Raw genomic sequence first — 21,126 nt, 5'->3', positions numbered from 1 at the left:
ATCTGAATACATTTGAAGAGATTATTGTTCATGTTGACATTAAGCTATGCTACTGATGCTACGCTATCATTTTTGTTATTATCAGCAAATCCTATTCAAAGAGCTCTCCAGGGGTGTAAAGCAATGAGCTGTGTGCAGCAGCCGGGCTGAACATGCTCATGGCTGTCACCACAGTGGGGCTCTGGAACAGACCATGAGCAGCATCAGGCTCCAGCTGCTGGAGCATCACTGCTGGTTTGGTTACATCAAGCAAAACAAGTACAGCGCTGCTTTTATCGTCTAACAGCTGAAGCTGTATAAAACAATGCTTTATTTAATGTGATGGCTGGTCGTCTGAGGGGAGATGATGGTGGGACATCTTCAGATGCTTCACCGGATTCAGGACTCCTGAATCTCTCCATGCATGTGTGAGGAGTCATGAATCAGGCTGGGTTTGGTAAACTCTACATCAGTCATGTTTTAATCAGTGCTCACCTGCACAGAGATCCACCAGATTCAGGGTCCCTCAGGATCCACGTCTGACCACTAATTGATCACCTGCCACTCTGAGTATTGATTTACTTTGGCTGCCGACAGACATCGAATCTCATCAGCTGGAATCAAAGCTTCAGTCCTGAGCAGTGTGCTCACATGATCATCACCCGAGTTCAGAGATAAATCACAGCCCTGCCTCAGTTTTTCACATGATCCACGTCACTACAGACGAACCTTCACACGATCCTCTGATTCACATTCCAGTTATCAGGACCATTATTCTCTTCAGCGCATCTTAAATCTCCATCCAGGCTGAACTTGGCGTCACATTGTTGTGTGTTTGTGGTGGATGCTGCAGCAGCAGTGTGAGGAGGAAACGCAGCATCTGTACACTGTCCTACAGCAACAACAACCTGGGCTGAGTTATCATACTTTGGTCTATTACTGTTATTCTCTGTATGACTCCACAGAACACCTGAGCAGCATCCACTGCTTTCACCAGGTTACACATCGTGCTGCACTGCAGTCAGGTGTCTGAATGAAACACAGGAACTGATTGTAGTTGTTCAGTTTCTCACCTGGACATTTAAAATGTCATGTAGATATCCTATTAATAATCACAGATCACATGACTCCTATCTTCATGATGACTCTGTTCAGACCTGTATGAAGGAGGCAGCCCCAGACTCAGCCAGCTGTGTTCACGCTATGACCAAGTTGTGTAGCTCCCCACAAATAGCACGAGGGCCCCGCCTCATGCCAAAGGGTGCATCAATGTTCTCAAGTGAGAGAATGAAGCAGAACTATCCTGGTCACAAAGAAAGAGCGAGAAAAACACGGTGGGCGTGACTTGCAGAAACAGCAATCAGATAAAGTCGTGTTCTCTCCGAGTCTGATGACAGCAGACACCAGCAGCACTGAGCAGACGTGCTGCAGAGCTTCTCTCCAACCAGCTGGGTTAGGGGCGGCTTAGCTGCATCTCTTGGTCTGTCACTTGCTGCTGCAGCCACTTCCAGGACTTTCATCCTGAAAAGAGTGAGATGAAATGCAACTACTTGCTATGTTTAGGCCAAAGAGCAACTCCACAAAGATAACCATGTGAACATCATATGCACATGCACAACATGAAGCTCTGCTTTCCAGAGACAACCTCTGATGGGACCAGATCATATAAAACCTCCTCATAGGTGTGCAGTACCTCAAACCAAGACTGATGATCCCAGTTAAGGCTTAGTCACAACTTTGGACTAATACAAGACTGAAAATGATGGTTTGACCATGAATAAATCTGAATTTAAAATGTAGATAACCAGTACATACGTCTTCCAGTCGATAACAACCATCAGTGTTCAGGTGAGTCATAAATAGTTTTATATGAACACAAGAAAGCCTGGGTGGGTCCGTTTGAATAGGAACTGATAAAATAATATCAGTAGGATTGTTAAACATCATTTACAGGTGCTATGCTGAAGTCAGTAGTCAGCAGAGGAGAGGCTGGATCATCATCCAACGTTCATGTGTTCATTGTTTAGTCAAAGATAATCACACATGTACAGGTTTCATTGTACCACAGTCAGACCTCCACCTGCTCCACACAGGAAGCAGGATGGCTCAGACCCAGAGCCAAATAACTCTATCCATCATGTCTACACCTTCATCCTCACCAGGGTCATGGGGGGCGGAGTCTATCCCAGCTGACTCAGGGTGAAGGCAGGTTCACCTGGACAGGTAACCAGTCTATCACAGGGCTACACTTAGAGACAGACAACCAAGCACACTCACATTCACACCTACAGACAATTTACAATCACCAATTAACCTCAGCATGTTTCTGGACAGGGTGCAGGTGGTTCAGTGGTTAGCATCGTCGCCTAACAGCTAGAAGGTCGCCGGTTGGCCTCCCGGTGAGGACACCCAGGATCTTCCTGCGTGGAGTCTCCATGTTCTCCCCGTGCAGCGTGGGTTCTCTCCGGGTTCTCCGGCTTCCTCCCACAGTCCAGAAACATGTTTTCCCTGCAGAAGGTTCTACTGCACATAGATGATCAATGTTCTTCACGTCACCTGTCAGAGGTTCTAACGGTGTGTATATTACCGTAAACCCAGTGAGTCATTCCACTGCCTTGTTGTTATAACAATGAGTCTCACTTCAGGTCTGTTTATGCATCTTCGGTGCTGGACAGACCGACAGCATCCAGTCACATGGTGCAGGAACATTGATCCCCAGAGACGTTGTGTAACTGACCGTGATGAAGTTGTTGTTTTGGTGAAAATGTTCCTCTGTGACAGCAAACACATGCAGCTCAGTCAGAGAACATGACGACAGCATAATCAGGATGAAACGATGCTTTCCTGTAACTGTAGAGGCTGCAGGTGGGGCCAGCTTCTGCTGCACTGTGAACACCATGATGGTGAACACACACACGGGTCTGAGCGCTCACTGAGTCACTACTGCTGCTGGCAAGAATCAACGGCAGTCACAGGATCCTTCAAAGTGCTCCGACACGTCTCCATTCACAGCAGCCTGATGGAGGCGGTCATTAAAAGACCAGGATAGATAAAAACACAACATCATGATGTGAGCCAAGGCCTGGCTGCAAGACTGCATGACCCGCCGTGACCAGTCAGGGTCGGCCCGGAGGCTCCGACCAGTGACCAGTCAGGGTCGGGCCAGAGGCTCCGACCAGCGACCAGTCAGGATCGGCCTGGAGGCTGTGGTCTCCTCCTGGACCCTCTGATGCACACCCCCTCTAACACACAACATCTACACACTGGATAAATACAACCATTTAAATTATTTTATCATCATATACTTTCCTTTCCGTGACGTCAGCTGCCTCTTCTGCCTGTGAGCGCGCTGGACGGAGGAGCTCTCTGAGGACAGGAAGTGCTCTCTGAGGACCGGAAGTGCTCTCTGAGGACAGGAAGTGCTCTCTGAGGACCGGAAGTGCTCTCTGAGGACAGGAAGTGCAGACCGACACGAGTTTTCACATCACAGTTTCCAAAACACCAGAACAGTCTCCAGTAACACGAGAAGGAGTCGCTGGACTTGTCTCTAGTCACTTGTGACAAAAAAAAGTCACCAAGTGGATTTGGAAAGTCGCCAGATTGAGAGAGCAAGTCACCAAGTTGGCCCCGCTGTGAGCGCCGGCGGGTGTCGGTGAGTGTGACTCATATTTCTGCACAACTCAAACACCAACTAAATGAATTATCACACATGGACATCGACATCGCGCCACCCAGTCAACCCACTCGCCACATTTCTGGCTCCAGCGCTTTATGCTAAACGCTCCAACAGCCCTCAGACGGAACCAGACGGTCCACAGAGTCCAGACACGTCCATCAAAGCTCTCTGAGATCAAAGCATCAGCGAGAAACAACCCAAAGAACAGTACAAACCCAAACTGGAGCTGTAAAATGTCTCTTACCTTCACTGTTCAGCCGTGAAAAGTTTATTTTGTCGGTAAATCCACACCGGAAGCAGTTAGTACTACTTCCTATGTTACACTGAAATCATTCCGGGCGTCTTTTGGAGGCTTCGTTAGCCTCAGGGAGCTAAGGAGGGAACACTCGCTCAGCAAGGGGCTCGTCTTCAAGATGGCGTCCTGCTGGTTCTGATTGGCTAACAGTGCTGTCAATCTCATTTTGGTGGCTATCGCTGTACTCTATTGGCTCTGATGATTCGAAGGCGGTGTCAATCACTGAAATCGACCAATCATGATGGAGCTACAGCCTTGCGTCACCACAGGAGCTCCACAGCAGTCTGAGCAGCATCAGGACGCGGAACACAGACAGCGGTCTGGTTGGATGTTCAGGAAACTAAAGAGCTGCTGTATGTGGATGTATTGAACCCCATCAGTGATAAACTAGTGGAATATATAGTTTGTACATGAGAACATTCAGATGGTCACCAGTGAGCCAGAATGAGAGCTCGCCTGAACCGTCTGGACTAAAAACTCTCTGATGTTGTTCTGCTTCACTTTATCAGAGTCACAATGTTCACATGTTGTCTGTGATCTGGGAGAGGTTCAGAGCTGCAGCTGGATCAGTACAAACATCTTTTTACTGTGAGGGGTTTTTTTTAGGAGAACCTGAACATGTTTCCTCTGTGCTGTATTACACACACAAATCATCAGATGTCTTCTTAGGATTAGAATAATGATAAAACAGGACTTGTAGATTTGGGATGTGTAACAGGAGCTGTGCTGGTCTGTGAGCTGTGTGTCAGTGACTAGTTGTCCACAGTGAACATGTTCGTACCACAGGAAGCTCATTCTGACCCATGCATGTAAACTTGATAAAGCTATAGCATAAAGCTACGCTAGCTCATAAAGTAAGAAAGGAAAACTAAATATGATGACCTGTGCTAAACAAAAAGGAAGAATATTTACTGAATATTTGAAATAGTAAATGATAAAACATATTCATTTCAGAGATGTAGCCGAGAAACACTCAGCCATACATGACATAACAGTCACCGGTTCTTTTTGGTTCTTTTTGGTCCTTTTTGGTCCATTAGAAGGGTCGTGATACAAAAAGTGTTTTTACTCAAAAAGTAGGAAAGGAAAAGATAAAAGAAGGATGTATAATGATCAGAAACAAGTTAAGTGAGGAATACCTGGAATATTGAATGATGACATTAATTTATTGAAAAGATATCGCACATAGAAAATCTGTCGGCTCTTTTTGGACCCATGTTGTGCAGAAGCGAGGCCACATGATGAGAACTCACCAGATTTATGATCACAACAATCACAGAACCAAAAACAAGCAGGACTGAGCCGTAGCTGAGGAGAGTCTGAAGACCTCCAGAGACATCTTCACCTTTCATCAGAGGAGCAGCACAGGTGAAGCTCATTTGTTTAAGGAGCTCCGTTTCATTAGATGTCCGAGTAATCCTTTTACACTGAACCAGCTTCCAGCTTCTAACCCTAACCCTCCAGTCTGGACTTCTGCTGCTGCAACAGGTACTTGGTCATTATCATTAGCTAAAGCAATAATAAAAAATACCGCAGAAGGACAGTGAATGACGGGTCTCCTGTATAACAGACATATGCACTGCAGGTATTATATGAGAAAATCTCACTTACTTTCAGTAATTTACAACAAATACATTTTCAATAAAAGCTCTTGAACAAGCTCAGAAAAGATGAGATTTTCCAGTGAATGCATGTATAAATTCATCCAGATGGCGTACAAGGAGTGGATGGGAATGCTCCCAGCGCTGAGCGTTGGTGAAAATATTGGCTCCTGCAGAGACCAAATCTGCAAACTCCTTCTAAACTCCAGACCCACTCTGCCTCTACGTCCTGGAGACGTATTGACAATCTGACAAAGTGGGCACTCACACGTTCCCTCTTTGCAAGCTAAGTTGCAGGGTTATCCATTACTAGAGGCTGGGCGAGTCCTCCCTCCCTCCGTCAGCCTGACACCCACCCAGCTTCATCCTGCAGCCTCTTGTGATTCTGCTGAAGCATTTATAGCAGAATAGCTGCTACCTCCAGACCTGCTATTTTTAGGACTGCTCCTGTGAAGAAACAGCTTTCTACAAAAGTGGAACTTCTTTGTGACAGTTCTGATCAGTGCATCATACTGTGTGATGTGAGGTCTAAAATCAGCCACATTTGCATTGCAAATAAGGCAAATCAGCAAAACCTCTCGGCATGATGCAGTAGATTCCTCCTGCAAAAGGAAAATATCAACAGACAGAGATTTCTATGTGCACAAAGTCAGATTTGCGTTGTCCACTTTAGTCAGTCCTGATCATGACACAAAGGAATCCTCCTCCTTTATTTCTACAGCACTATATAATGTGTAGTGATGTATGACTGCTGCTAAAATACAGTTCATCCTCCCTGATCAACCAACTGGGATTTGTGCATTTCTATCAAACCACGGCAGCTCTGTGTGATTTATAACAGAAATACTGTGAAATAACATCCAAATGAACCATTTTTGTTCCATTTATTACCAATTATATTTAAACTTAACTAAAATCTCCAACTTCCAATGTCTTCTACTGAGCATGAAGGAAGCTGAGGAGCATTTCTTTGCACAGAACAGGCACTGAGCTGATTTTGAAGGCGATATTACATGAACAGAAAATGAGCAGCAGCCAAAATTCCCAATTTAATCCTGTCTGGTCAATATGCAACACTTTACTGCCCGTTATGTTGTGCCAGCCGGTGGATTATGCCAGCAGGAGGCGTGCGTGCCATCCAATCTCGCCCCACACAGCCAATTTGATGATTGAAGTGTGCTTGGGGAGATTAATTTGCCAGGCTCTCCTTATGTAACGGTGAAACTGCTTAGGGAAGGGCCCTGAAAGCCAGCACGACCTGACAAGCCACACTATATATATATGCCTTATCAATAGCCATTACCATAGCTCCATTCATTAGTTTTATTGGTTCTAATCATTAATGTATTCTGCCACTGCCAGCTGCTGCTTCAGTAATTATCTATACGCAGGAGGAACCAGTTTCTTCTGCTCATCACATTAAATTAGGATGCTGTAACTTGTGTTAACGCCACAAAAAGGCTCAAATAAGCTGCTACAGCTGATTCCCAGCAGAAAGTCCAAACAACCAGCTGAAGAAACGTCAAGCAACACCGGCCTCACAGTCAAGGAAACAAAATGAGGATCTTCTTTCATAACTGTGCGTTGATCTCATGTGAAAGAAGCTAAATGGAGGAGAACATTACTGGAGCTGATGTAGTTCGAACACGGAGACATAAACAGTGCAGCTAATCGGATTTAGTGTCGGCTCCTCGCAGCAGCGCCTCGCTCTCCATCAACACACTCTGACAAGCGTCCTCAGCGTGAGTCCATTTGTTCTGACGCAGAGACACATTACAGCCGACACGTCTGCACACGTGGACGCTGTGATGGCGAGTCTCTGCATCCAGACGTCTTCGTATCAGAGTCACTGAATCAGGATTCACTTTTCACTTACTTTACTCACACTCAGAATCTCTGTGGACTGAATATTGGGATTGTCCAGCTTCCAAACTCCTGTGGAGAGAAAAGAGATGAAAGTAGTCTGTTCTTTTTCCAAGTGTAGTAATTAGGAGCTGATTAGGCTTTACAAACCGTGGGCTCGACCAATCTGGAGCTACGTACAGACAAAAACTCTGTCTTTGTATTTGCATAAATAATTCAACATTTTAGGCGAAATTAGGTCAATATCATGTCCACAGTGTGTTCCTCTGCCTTTCAAAGAGTCCAGGCTTAAAGGTGCAGCAGGCGATATGTTTATGGAGGAGGGCTGGAGGAAGTCTGTGGATCAGGTCTTACAATACAAAGAGTTCAGAAAGACTAAACCGTGACGCCGATCAGCTCGTGTTCACCTGAAGCCAGCCAGTTATTTTCATTTACATTTATATTTACATCTCAAAGTTAATCTGTGCTTTGAAAATCCACGTTTCTACCAGGAAGTAACGTGTCCGTGTCCTCAGTGAGCCTGGTTCTGACAGACAGTCAGCGGTGGAACCGTCCCTCTGCAGAACCCTGAGAGCTCGAAGGCGTCTGGACGCTGAAGCCTTCAGTCACACACTTCAAACCTCCTCTCAGACTTTCAGTGGCAATCTGAAAAAGTTCACATTAAACCAGTCACAAATTAAATTAAAACCTTAATTGGTGACGACTGATAATGACCGTGAGCCCAGTGTTATCACCTGATTGGTCCACAGTGAGTGCTGCCTCCAGCTCATCCTCCAGCTCATCTTCCAGCTCATCCTCCAGCTGTTCCTCCAGCTCATCCTCCAGCTCATCCAGAAGCAGTTTGCTGCGTCTCAGCCAACAAAGTCCAGTTTTCTTGCCAAGTAAAGGTCGCCTGAGTGGAGCTGGTTCAGCAAACCTGCTGACTGGTCAGACTGGATCTGAACCACTGAACAGAATGCACTTCTGCTCTACAGCAGTGATTTTTAAACTTCTTGGCTTGTAGCCTCGTAAACTGAAGCAAAGTCATCAGGCTGCACAAATCATCCACATGTGACCAGCTGCTCCTGCGTTACAGCAGAACTGTGAAAAACTAAAGAACCAAACAATCCCATAACTCACAAGAAGTCATGAAATGAAAAACACACGTCAATCTTAATCTGGTTTATTCTGATCAGAGCAAAACCATCCAGAACACTGCTGACATGTTTCCCATCTCAGAGCTTTGCTGTGGTCCAGTGGTGCCACCACCGGCTCAGCTGGACGGCTTGAGTCCCTCCTTTTGCTCTCAGTGTTGTCAAACTCCAAAACAGTCAGCGATTAGAGTAAGAAATGTGTTTTTTACTCTGGTGTGGAGCAGTCTATGAGCATTTGACAGGAGTGTTCACTATCTGGTCCATCGCAGCCAGTTGGTAAAGGTTCTGTCTGAAATGTTGGTGGAGCAGCGGATCGACCAACAAACATCAGATTTCCATCATAAACACAGCTGTGACGTATGAGAGAAAAACGGCTGCTTCTTCACAGAAGGCTTTGAATCCTGACAGGTTTCACACATCACAGGTTTCGCTTTGCAGAGTTTATGAATGAAAAGGATGAACTGTGTGGATGGGTGGTGTTTCAATATTTAAATGTAAATAGACACGTATAGATGATAATATGTCATTTATTACACATAAAACTAATTTTTACATCCAGCTGAAAGTTTCTGCAAGTTAAATGTTCCTTATTGTAACTATTGGTTTTATGCAAACTCATTCATTTGTTCAGTAAATATTTCATCAGGTATTAAAAAATATACCGCTGGTCAGAAAACAGCCGATAAGCAGGAGGATCAAATGTAAGAAATGTACAGACGTAGGAGAACACACAAAGTCTACGGGGATGGTTTTGAACATTTCATTTGAACTACATCCGGATGTATTTGAGTGTCTTTCCTGTAATTGTAAAAGCTTCGATTCTGCTGATGCGACTCATTAATTCTGCTCCTGGCTCTCCTGAGCCGCTGCAGTCTGAGCAGATCCAGTTCTTCTTCTCACCTTCCTCCAGACGTTAGGAACCAAAGCAGAGGGGCGTTCAGGTGATGTGCTCTGTTCTCACACAATGGTGACATGTCTGTGCTTCCTGAAGCCGGACTCGTCCACCGTGTTGTCGGTGCTGCTGCTGCCTTGTCCTGAGTGGCTGATGTTCACAACGTCAGGCATCTGAAACCAAACAAGTTTAATCATTGTGTGTAGAGTTTGCTTGCCAAGATTTGCAGGTAAAACAATGAAACAGGTCAACCCTCTGTTATTTGAAATCTATGCAACACATGTTGGAACGGCAGTCAGCTCGGCCTGACTGGACTCTAACTGCACACTTGAGTTATGTATTTGTTTATGAGCATCTCTGAAATGAGCTGAATGACAGAGCAGTGGATCATCATGTACCAGCCTGATAAGTGAAGCACAGAATGATTAGCATCTTCATAATTAACGATAATAAATTGGTAATTTCTTCATTTCATTCGTTGGAGCAAAGTAATCTGTATAAATCAATCCTCTCTAAGTGAGTTGATGAAATGTTGACGTGCACTAAACGTGTTGTGATGTAATGAATGCCAGCTGTGATGTACGTAGTGTTTTATCAAACTGTGTTTACTGACAGCTATCTGTGCAGCACAGCAGAATGAAAAACGCCCGACATGGGAACACTGACGTGACTCAGATCGTATTTAAACACTTTGGTGGCTTTTTATGAAACAGCCTGCAGCTGAAAGGTTTGTTTCTTTGTATGAATGAGATCCTAATAAAGTAGAAAACGTCATCAGAGGCTGTGCATATGAAAAGCAGAAAGCTTTGGGCCGTCATCAGCAGCGCTCTCTGACCACATTAACGCTTCCACTACTGACCTCAAAAAGACAAGAGGAAGTTCTTGTTCTCCAAACTTCTTGTTCTGGTTCCACTGGGCATTATGAAGCCCACAGCTGTTGGTCAGCAGTACGACCATGAGTGTGATCTCTACCAACTTAAATGGAAAAGGATGCTAATGCACATGTTCTGTAGGCCCGTCTGAGGACGCTCTCCAGAACGTTGTTCAGCACATGCTTCATGAGCAGCTTTGATTAGAATGAACGGGGCATCGTGTTGAACTGAAAACAATTATAATCCTATCTGGTATGTATACACACATAATACATTTACCTGAAAGAAGCCGCTGTCGGAGAGGTGACTGGGAGCGCCACCTGTGGGCGGAGCAGAGACACATGAGCCAGGCTGTTCTGGGCAGCCTCAGAACTCCAGGTTTCAAATCTCTACGTTCCAGGTGTGTTAGTCACTGTTTTTTTTTTAATTATCTTTTTGGCCTTTATTTGTGAGTGCAGTGACAGAGAGAGAGAGAGAGAGAGAGAGGGAACTCATGACCTCCACATCAGGACTGTAGCCCTGCACCTGGGACGCCAGCTCTACCAGGTGAGCTGTAGCGGCGCCCATTTGTCACTTTCTGATTACCGTCCAGTTTGGATGTTATCAACCCGTTAAATGGTCACCGTCATCTTCCTGGTACATATGGGCCAATAGGGACCTCTGTCTAGGTAGGCTCGTTATCATGAACCTCGTTAACCTCTCCGTAGGCCGTTATCAGCTTATTTAATGACGGTAGAACCACAAATTAACTCTTACAAAGACGACTGCATCTGGGGACTGCAGGAGGCTTGACTTTATCTAGAGTTTAATGTTTAACATTTTACAGGCACATTGCAGGAGGTGACCAACGTTACTGCAGCTACTTCCTGTGCCGTGGTCATCAGAGTGGGCTACACATCCACTGACTAACCCTAACCCCTACTGGCCCATAGCTATGGGAATAATCTGCAATGATCAGCCATTTAATGGTCTGATAACCCTTGAATCGGGTGTATTAATCCAAAACTAATTTTAGAGGGAAGTCCTCCCTGGTGCAGCTGGGTCCTGCATCACTCCCTCATCCAGGATGTGAGTGTGAGGCCTTGTTTAGTCGATGCTGTGCTCATGCGCCGCTTATTTCTAAATATGGTGTGTGGCTCCCAAACAAGACAATCTGGCCGAACAGAAGCGAGAGCTTTGTACCTCATTCTGTCACACATTCCAACCTGTTGCTTCATAAACACAACCCGTCACACAGAAACACTTTCACTACAGCTTGTGTGCGTCTCACTTGTCTGACCCTCCGGTGCATATGCTGCGTTGTCCTGTCCTCGCTTCTGTCCGGCTGTGTTGATGCCACCTGACTGGCTCGTCACTCTCCTGCAACACAAACACAACGTATGTTCAACAGAGAACATGGCTGAAGAAACACTGAGTTATGTAGCAGTAAAATGAGCGAGTGGTGGCCAGACATCCAGCATTTTGTTGCTTTTTTACCTCATTTCATCTTGATAGTTGGGTTCTAGAGCGGACGAGATAGAAAACGACTTATTAGCTGGAGAAGAACCAGTGAGGTCAACATTTCTGCTTCTTGTCATTGGTTGGCGTCTGTCTGTTGCCATGATGTGGGCTGGACTATAACAGTACTAGTAGGATGGATGTGAGGAGTTTCTCACTTTTGTCTTTCCTGCGTCTGTAGCAGAAGATGATCCCGATGATGAGCAGAACCAGCAGAGCAGCACTTCCTAAGGACACGACCACAGCGATCAGCACCGTCCAGTCAGGAGGTTTGGGAACTGTTCAGGATGAAAGAGCACAATTAGGAGTTTAAAAGCTAATTACTGTCAAATCATTCGACCCAAGAGGAGGAGAGGAGCAGAACATTCATGTGGAAGCTGTGAAACACTCACCATACAGGTGAAAACATACTGAACCACTGAGTGCTCAGCATCACTCGTGTATTTCTGTATTTACATCAGTGCAGATGTTTTGCTTGCACTGACCTGAGCATCAACATATAAACCTGCCATCCAGATAAAACTCTAAACATGTCTCTCTTATACATAATGAAGCTGCATATTGCCTTTCCCTGCAAGCTGCAGATCAGACAGGATCTTTCTTTGTGTTTGGGTCGTGGCCTCTCGGTGCTGCTGCCTCTGAAGCTGTTCTCTCAGCGTTATGGCCGTTAATGTAATTGCTGCGTATCGTATGTTGAATGGGTTTTGTATTGAATTAAAAGCTGATTTTATTGGATTATTTCTCAGTTACCTGAGTCATACATTAATATCAGGTGCAGAGCTCTATTTGTGGCTTCTCTGCCATTCACAGGACATCGACTGCAAAATGCACATGAATGCAGCTGAGACATAATAAAGACATCAGTTGTCCTTGATCAGGCAGAGAAGCACTGCACTCTGAAAACACTGTCAGCCTCACAGTGGACAGTTTAAAGGACAATCTGAGACACACAGATGCTTGTTCCTTTTCCTTCTTGCCCCTTATTAAGACCACAGCACGAACAAAAGTTCAAACAGGAAGCCAGAAGCAGAACCAGACAGACGGATCCATGTGATGCAAATACAAACGTACCCTCAGTTTCTATGTTGTCTTACTGGAGCTAATTAAAACTATTACTGTGAGGAGATAATTCAACCATGTGATATGAGAACGTGAGCAATGATTGAAATGTTATCAGCACATTAAATAGCTGGTATCCATCCCCACACACATGGCCAGTGGAGACCTCCTCCACCTTTGGAGCAGACTCAGTGGATGTGTGACGGTCCATCCTGACCACTGACAGACAGAAAGCAACCTTCATAACTCCTTCATAACTCGGCAGCACGACTCCTGTCGTCTTGTGGTTAAGTGCTGATAAAACCTCCATCAGAGTCGTCACCCTGGACCGGTTCTGAAACCAGCGCTAAGCGTTGCTGCAGAGCGTGTTTGAACCCAAACCCTGACCCAGTAAGTCTGAAACCTGACCAGCACCGACAGAAAATGTAAATACTGGCTGAAAACCACCAGACATGAAGTGAAAAAGTAAAACTGTAACTATGGTCAGAGACATTCGTCAGATTCAAGTTTCCTCTGGAGGCTGCAGGTGGATCAGTGGTTAGCACCGTGGCCTCACAGCTAGAAGGTCGCCGGTTGGCGTCCCGGTGAGGACACCCGGGATCTTCCTGCGTGGAGTCTCCATGTTCTCCCCGTGCAGCGTGGGTTCTCTCCGGGTTCTCCGGCTTCCTCCCACAGTCCAGAAACATGCTGAGGTTAAAGCAGACTATATGGATGGATGGACTCCACTTTTCTACTCTTTATTAGGCAGAAACTTTCCCTTGTACCTACTTTTTGGACCCTTTCACAAGAGGCAGGAATCCTGTCTGACGGCTCTGTGCTTCATTTACAAACAGCTAAACGTTGTGTGAAACTTTCTTACCAACCGTCAAGAAGATGGAGCTGGATTGTGGGTTTTTTAGTGTCGGCACAGTCGCCAGACATGTGACCGTTGTGTCGCTGACTGCCTGGAACGTCAGGACGCTGGTGGAGTTGAAGGAATCCCCGTCAGCCATGCTGGTGGTGTTGTACAAGCTGCTGTTCACAGCTGCACCGTTCTGGGTCCAGCTGACAGCAGGAACGGGGAACCAAGCAGTTGTTAGACACTGGAGCTCTACCTGCTGGTCCTGATCCACCGTCATGTTCCCTCCCACGATGCTGACCGTACCGCTCTCTGACAAACCGAGACAGAGTGGAGTTAGACAAGTTAGACAAAGTGTGTTTGACCCAGTGCTCAGCTGCTGAGGTCCCATCACAGTCTTGGCTCCTCAGTTAAATAAATGCATTATTCAATTCATACTTCATACATTAGCTCAAAAAAACAGGAAGAAACAGCTCATGTGTGTTTTTACTAATTCAACCTCTGTGCTGACTAACATGTTGGAGGCCACTTGGTCCCAGAGACACAACGTCTCACTGAGCTGAAAACAGTCCAGCGTCTAAACCTAGAAATGCTTGATCTCTTGTAAATGAATGTGGTTGGTTTGTTCCTGGTTGGGATGGAGGCAGCCGTCTGTCCCTGGTCCGTCCCCAGCCTCTCCCATGGCACCACCTTGTGTTGTGTTGCAGCTCTGACTTTCTGGAGGCTTTTCTACTTCTATCCTCAGCATTTGGTGATTTTTAAAACACATTTATTCTTTCAAGTCAAACTCCTTTTTTAGGTGAGCCACCGCTGTTCCACGCTCTCTGAGCCGGATGATGACACATTCACTGGGTTTGTTCTGCTGGAGGTCAGGAAACAGCAACTAGTTATAAAGTGACCGGACAGAAAACGTCTAATGTATGAATGTAGACATGTCGTACATACACAAGAGCTTAGCGTGACCGTTACTGAGCTGTGTGGAGGACAGGATGACGGCTCACTGTGACGCTCAGTGAGAGCTGCTGCTCATCACAGACAGACTGAAGCAGAGGGAACATGACAGACGGGTGGTTTCTGGACCACCATCTTAAAACCTTGAGTTCTGGTTGTTGCCGTCTTCATCTTTTGCACTCCTGCCATGAGAGAAGACTAAACCTGTTCTCCACCGGTATGAAACTGTGCTTCATTTGCAGTGAAGCAGTGTTTTCTTCTGACGGTCAGCGTCCTTCTGTTACGTCTCCTCACAGAGAAGCAGTCAGGGTCTAATCAGCAGCATGAGCCAGAACCACCACAGCTTCACAATCAGCATCCATCCACAGCCAGAGCCGAGCCCAGATGTTTCACAGCCAGAGCACCATCAGATTAGAGTCAGGCTGAGCTCTGAGCGTACAGAGGCCACATGTGGAGCAGATTTGCTCCACGCTGCTGCATGAGGGGTTTGGTTTAAGGCCGGTTGTTTGGGGAAACATCTCAGGAGCCGAGGCTGAAGCTGATGAACAGAGGTCACAGCCAAGCCGACCGGGAAGTGTTTCACAGCAAAATGTTTCTCACGTTTGTTTAAGGGGGAGTCGCTCTGATCAGAACATCAGAGATCTGTGTGAAGCTCCTACATCTCCGTCTCTAGGCACTGATGTTAAACATGTCCCACTTCTACAGCTTTTACAAGCCAGCGTTTGCAGAACAACGAGCATCAGGACAGTCGTATAGAGCGTCCCATTCAGGCCGTTAACTGCTGAGTCCTACAGCATGTTGTTCTGCTATAAGGAGACTCATCACAGGAGAGGAAACACTTCAGTCACTGGCCTCTGAACTTGACCTGAGCTCGACTTAAACATGTGCAGATGTTGAGATAACACGGGACCTTTGTGTTGTTGTTCACCTGAACATTTGCTGACGTGTTTGTACATGTTTGATATGAAGCTACTGGCTGTTAGGAGGGTCGAGTCCTTCTAGAACATGTACAGCTAGTTTTAGACTCTTCAGATGTTCCTGCATCATTATTTACGTACATACGTATGCAGGAGACTGAGCGTGTTGGAGCATCCCACACTGATTAAAACACATGAGACAATCAGACACATGCTGGATTGTTCCTGTGACTGCCTTCACATCGATGGAAACGCTGCCTCCAGCATATTTTCACATGTTGTTATTGATCTTTATCCTCTGTCATACAGGCGCTCCTCATCCTCCCACAACACAACCTGGACTCCTGCAGAAGCATTTACAATCCTTTTACAATCCGTTTCATTCACAAACTAAAGTGGCCACGCTTCAACACGACTGTACACATGAGCTGGATGTTTCTCCACACGTCAGTAAGTCCTCGTGAAGAGAATCCCTCACATTTCTGTGTGGACACAGACACCCGAACATCTAAAACACTGTCACACAGATTCTTCCCCTCTGGGTCTTTTTGGGTTTGAAGCTGTTTGTTCCTCTTTTTCATCAGTTATTCTTTGTCATCAGAAGCTTCTGAGAAGACAGACAGGAGCTCACTGCTGCCCTCCAGAGTTCATTCCACTGACTACACCTCCCTCACACCGACCGTCAGCAGTTCTGTTCTGGGTGTCCTGCATCCACACTGAGGTCAGAGCAGTCGTACTAAAAGCCCCGCCTGCCCACAAGTCATGAAGCAAAGTAAAAACCTCACCTTGAACATAAAGCTGTGCTGTCTTTGGTCTGAAGTTTCCCTGCACGGTGCAGGTGACTGGACCGGACTGACTGCGGGTCACATTATGGACGGTGAACTCCACGCTGCGGTTGTCGCTGGAAAACCTGGCAGAGAACTGCTCTGACGATGGGATTATGCCACCAGCTGAGGAGACAGTGAGGACCAGAAACTCCTGGACCGACCAGGTCATGACCCGCCATGTTCCCACCACCGTGGCGTTGAACTGGACATCAGAACCTTCCAGCACGGTTGAATTCAGCGGCTCCAGTTGGACCTCTTCTGATGCCGCTGGACACAAAAGACAGGATTTATCAGGATGCTGTCGTGCAGGTGTTGGTGTGTTTGGAACGTGTCGCCTTTTCCTCTACGGGAGCATCGGTGTGTTTTTAAACTGTTCAGCTGTGTTCAGAGCTGACAGAAGAATGAGTGAAGCTGGATCATGGAGCATTCATGGGTTTGCCTCAGTGTTAGCTTAACTGTGGGATGTTTTTACAGCAGAAGATGGAAGCGCCTTTATTTCTTATTTACAGCTCACGTGGGGCTCTGACTTTGTGCCGACATGTTATAAATATACAAACACTTGGTTCAGGAATTCATTTAGAACTGGGTCGGGTCTCCCTTTGCTCCAAAACAGCCTCAGTTCTTGTTGTCACGGATTCCACGTGACGTTGGAAACCCTCCTCTGAGACATCACGTCTGCAGACTCGTCCCCACGCTGCTGGATTCAGAGCTAACGCCTGTTGTTTGATGGGATCATTAGCTGAAGCTGCTGATGTGTTTCTGGAGGCTGCTGTGCACTGCATTGAGCCCATTGACAGCTGATTGGATAACAACATGAACAAGCAGCTGTGAGAGCGGCTGAACAGAACTCTGAAGCCCAGAGTCAGTCACTGGGCAGCTTGCTGCAGGTGTTGACATGAGAGCACACGTGGAGCAACCTCATGAAGTCATGCACCAGAATACAACGTAAGAACATGAAGTAAGAACATCTCACGTCTCTGCTCTACACAAAGAGGAACTCTGGCTGAACTCTGAGCGATGCTGCTGCATGTTGGAGGCTCTGCTGCGGTCGGTGCTTGAGATGTGTTTGAGTTTGCTCAGAGTACACAAAGATCACAAAGGACATCGATTTGGTTTTGTTGGCTTTTGAAAAGACTGAAACTCAAACACAGCATTAATTTGAACACACTGAGCATTAAAAGCGGGTTATTCTTTACTTTTGCTGCATCTTTAAGAGGAAAAGCTGTTGTTGTGTTTCTCAGACGGTGACTGATGTCTGGACTCAGGACGGCTGTGAACACTCTGATGAGGACGATGAGATTTCCAACAGCTTGTTTGGTGTCACTGTTTACTTTTTCTTCAAGAAAGCCCCAAAGTTACTGATTATTAACTATTAATAGCACAAAAGAAAACCTGTCTGACCTGCTACACTGGAGGCACATTACTGAGTTCTGGGTCCAGTGTTTACACCATCGCTGTACTCCATCAGCCACAACATTAAAACCAGGTGAAGTGAACCACATGGATCCTTTTGTTATATCACTTCATGTTCTGAAGCCTGAGGTCCTGGCTCTCATGTGGACATGGCTGCAGACTCGGTGAACCTCCCACAGCAGCAGCTCTCACTGACAGCAAGTCAAAACTCATCATAAACCACCTGAGCAACACAACAAAGAGCACAAGGTGTGGATGTCCTGGTTCCAGACGCCTCAGGACAACTCCAAAGGTCCGAAATGACCCAGTGGGTCAGAGCTGTTCAGTGGCAAGAGGAGGACCAGCTGTGGCTGATCGGTGCAGTAACGGAAAGAAGAATCTAAAATATCATCACAAGTCCTTCAGACATCACATTCGTATTGGTGATTGTAAATTGTCCGTAGGTGTGAATGTGAGTGTGCTTGGTTGTCTGTCTCTAAGTGTAGCCCTGTGATAGACTGGTTACCTGTCCAGGTGAACCTGCCTTCACCCTGAGTCAGCTGGGATAGGCTCCGCCCCCCATGACCCTGGTGAGGGTTAAGGTGTAGAGATGATGGATGGATGGTGTACTGCAGGTTCAAGCTGACCGTTGCTCAGCATTACTTTTGGCAGCTTATAGAGTTTCTGATTTGTTCAGAGGAGCTCCGCTCGGCAAACTGTTTGAACTGAACCCATAGAACAGAGGGTTTATGGTCACTGCCACATGATTTTTTTCTCTTTCATACTGTTAGTCCTTCTCCTGAATGCGCTACATGAAGCTACCAGCCAGTCCATGTGTGTTCTGCCTGTAGGGTCACATAACATCAGGTATTTCCAGTGTCCTAATCCTCAGTGCATCCGGTCACACCAGCTACCGTAGAGTGATTTAAAACTGATCATTATTACATCTCTGCAAATGTAGAATAAAATAAATACAATAAATGTACTTGTGCACCTATAAATTATGCAGCATAGTTGAGGATTTAGACAACAAAGTGCAGAAAATAATGTGCACAGCGACACTCATCAAGACATTTCTACCGTCGGTGCAGCTCAGCAGGTTAAGACAGACGTCATTATTTGACTAATAACTGCTGACTGAAATGTTGTGCAGCCTTTTGGAAATGTGTTAGAGGAAAGCTGTGGATGAAATAAATGAGCTGTGGATGAGGGAGGTGGAAGCACACTGGTTGTGACTCCGTCTTTCCTCTCAGCTCTGAGGAGCAGCACTAATGTCATATTTAAAAATAACATCTGCAAGTCATAAAAAAGAAAAATAGCTGCTGACCTCTGGCTGCACAGAGTACGGAGCAGATGAGGAGGAGGTCAGCCCGTGACTTCCAGGGAACAGTCATGCTCACGTTGTTGATCTGGAGGATGAAAGAGAAGCAGCAGTTATCCAGCCGTCGTCCTCACAAATGTTCAGAAACCTGTTTTTTTTTTTTTTATAGAATTTGCCCAATAAGATGAAAATAACTCCAAACCAAACAAAAATGAGATGTTTGCATGCTCAGGAAGTTTAACCTCAAGTAGAAATTAAACCGCAAGTAAATGACACAAGACCAAGGCCCGGTCCGGTTCTGGTTCCTCCACATGCTGCCTGGTGGTGGTCGTTGTGCTCGCTTTGCAGAGCAAACTGTGTTGAACTGAACGCGTCATCTGGAGCACTTGGTTGAAATACGTAAGTCTAAAAACATCCCAAAAATGTTTTCTGGTGGCGCCGAGACTGGACGGAAGTGAATCCCGTTTGTTCATGAGTTCTACGAGCTCCAGTGGACCGGCTGCTGTAACTACATGGAAACACGTTGCTATGATGTTTTTTTAATGTTTCTGACAGACAATCAAAAACTAAGAGCAAAGTTCTGTTCCTCCAAAATACGGTTTAAAAAAAGTGATGCTTTTCTTCACTGTTTAGTTTCTTGATTTAAACAACAAAGACAATGACTGATAACTTTATAAATACTTGGAGTTGATTTCATAGACTTCAGTCTGCCTTTGAATAAATGTTCCCGACCCATAACCATGCAGTGTATCCTGTCCTTTATCGTTTGACAGATCATAGCTGTAGCTGCAGTTTTAAATCCTAAACAGACTCGTTGATCTTAACTCTGGATCCGAACCACTAAAGACACTCTTATTAACGGTATACGTCTGAAATTCACAATTTATAGATTTTAAAAGAAATAATTGACTTGCAGCTAAAGTTCCAGTTAATGCTGATGCAGGGCAGCACCGGACCGATCCGGTGTGACACTGGACAGAGAACTGCTGCCGGGCCTTGGTGTGAACACAACATTGTAATGCAGCGATAAATCAAACATGAAACTGTTTTCAGACTCGACTGTGATGGCGCCACCAGAACACAGAAACACAGAAACACAGCGTCCTGTGTTTACCTGAACCAGTGTTTCTGACCAAAGGGACACTCGGGGTGTTCATTTAATGATTCAGTCACAAACAAACAACTAAATAACATCTTCTTCTACCCGTCTATCACCACACAGTCGCTCTGTTCCTTCCTCACAGCCAAACCGACCCGTCTTAACGTGCTACGAGTCACTTTCACACTTCTACCGCCCCGGCTGATATCTAACCCTAGAAATGGTTTAAGTCGTCTGTGTTTACGCTCTGCAATCACAGCTAAACAGTAAAAGCACCTTCAGCTGGTCAGACTTACTGCGTGGTCGCGCCCGCCGCCACAAACTGGATCCAAGCTTCATTTCCTGGAACAGCAGGTGAGCAGCAGGACTCCACCTGTGGCTGCGACACTGGGAGCAAGGTTCAGACGTGGTCACTGGAGCCCAGCCCTTATCTGCTCAGTTTACCCGTCGCTGAGTAATGCAGTCCCACACAGCTGGTTGTGGGTGTGAGCTGCAGCTTTCACCTGCCTGCAGATCTCACAGGTGAGGAGTCGTATCAGAGACACACTCACAGGCCGCCTGTTGGTGAGTCAGTCAGCTGGAAGCGCCTTTATTGCCCAATGCTCTGCATGAACTGACTCACTGAACTAAAATGTCAAACTAAAGACAGGAATAAATGGAGAGTCAGTGCATGAGCGCTGCTTCCACCTGATCAAACATCTCCAAGTTCATCAGCAGCAGGAGCCGTGAACACTGTGGACCAGAGGCACTCAGGAATACATGGATCAACACTAGTCTTCTTATTTCCATCACCAGGCAGATGAAATGTCAAATACCTCAAGTACAAACAGTTTTACCTCCAAAACCATCCAGAGGGTAAATCAGACTGAAGGTAGTGGATCTGCTCCAGAACTCCTCAGCTGCAGCTTCGCACA

The 21,126-nt window shown here is 46.0% G+C and overlaps 1 protein-coding gene across 1 annotated transcript in view; it reads right to left on the bottom strand.

Moving 5' to 3' along the window:
• Window positions 1–21,126, bottom strand: part of igsf5a (immunoglobulin superfamily, member 5a) — a 58,415-nt gene that overhangs the window by 27,444 nt on the left and 9,845 nt on the right. The window contains exons 3-10 of the mRNA XM_008282655.1: window positions 16,359–16,667; window positions 13,727–14,017; window positions 11,967–12,086; window positions 11,788–11,812; window positions 11,582–11,670; window positions 10,591–10,631; window positions 9,509–9,612; window positions 8,149–8,258 (exon numbers count right to left, since the gene is read on the bottom strand). Coding sequence (XP_008280877.1) covers window positions 8,149–8,258; window positions 9,509–9,612; window positions 10,591–10,631; window positions 11,582–11,670; window positions 11,788–11,812; window positions 11,967–12,086; window positions 13,727–14,017; window positions 16,359–16,667 — 1,089 coding nt within the window. The remainder of the gene's footprint in view (window positions 1–8,148; window positions 8,259–9,508; window positions 9,613–10,590; window positions 10,632–11,581; window positions 11,671–11,787; window positions 11,813–11,966; window positions 12,087–13,726; window positions 14,018–16,358; window positions 16,668–21,126) is intronic.

Source organism: Stegastes partitus, unplaced genomic scaffold, assembly GCF_000690725.1.
Source record: "Stegastes partitus isolate 25-593 unplaced genomic scaffold, Stegastes_partitus-1.0.2 Scaffold280, whole genome shotgun sequence".
In the NCBI taxonomy this organism is placed as follows: domain Eukaryota; kingdom Metazoa; phylum Chordata; class Actinopteri; family Pomacentridae; genus Stegastes; species Stegastes partitus.
The sequence above is the reverse complement of the archived record's forward strand: the minus strand, read 5'-3'. Positions and strand labels throughout refer to the sequence as shown.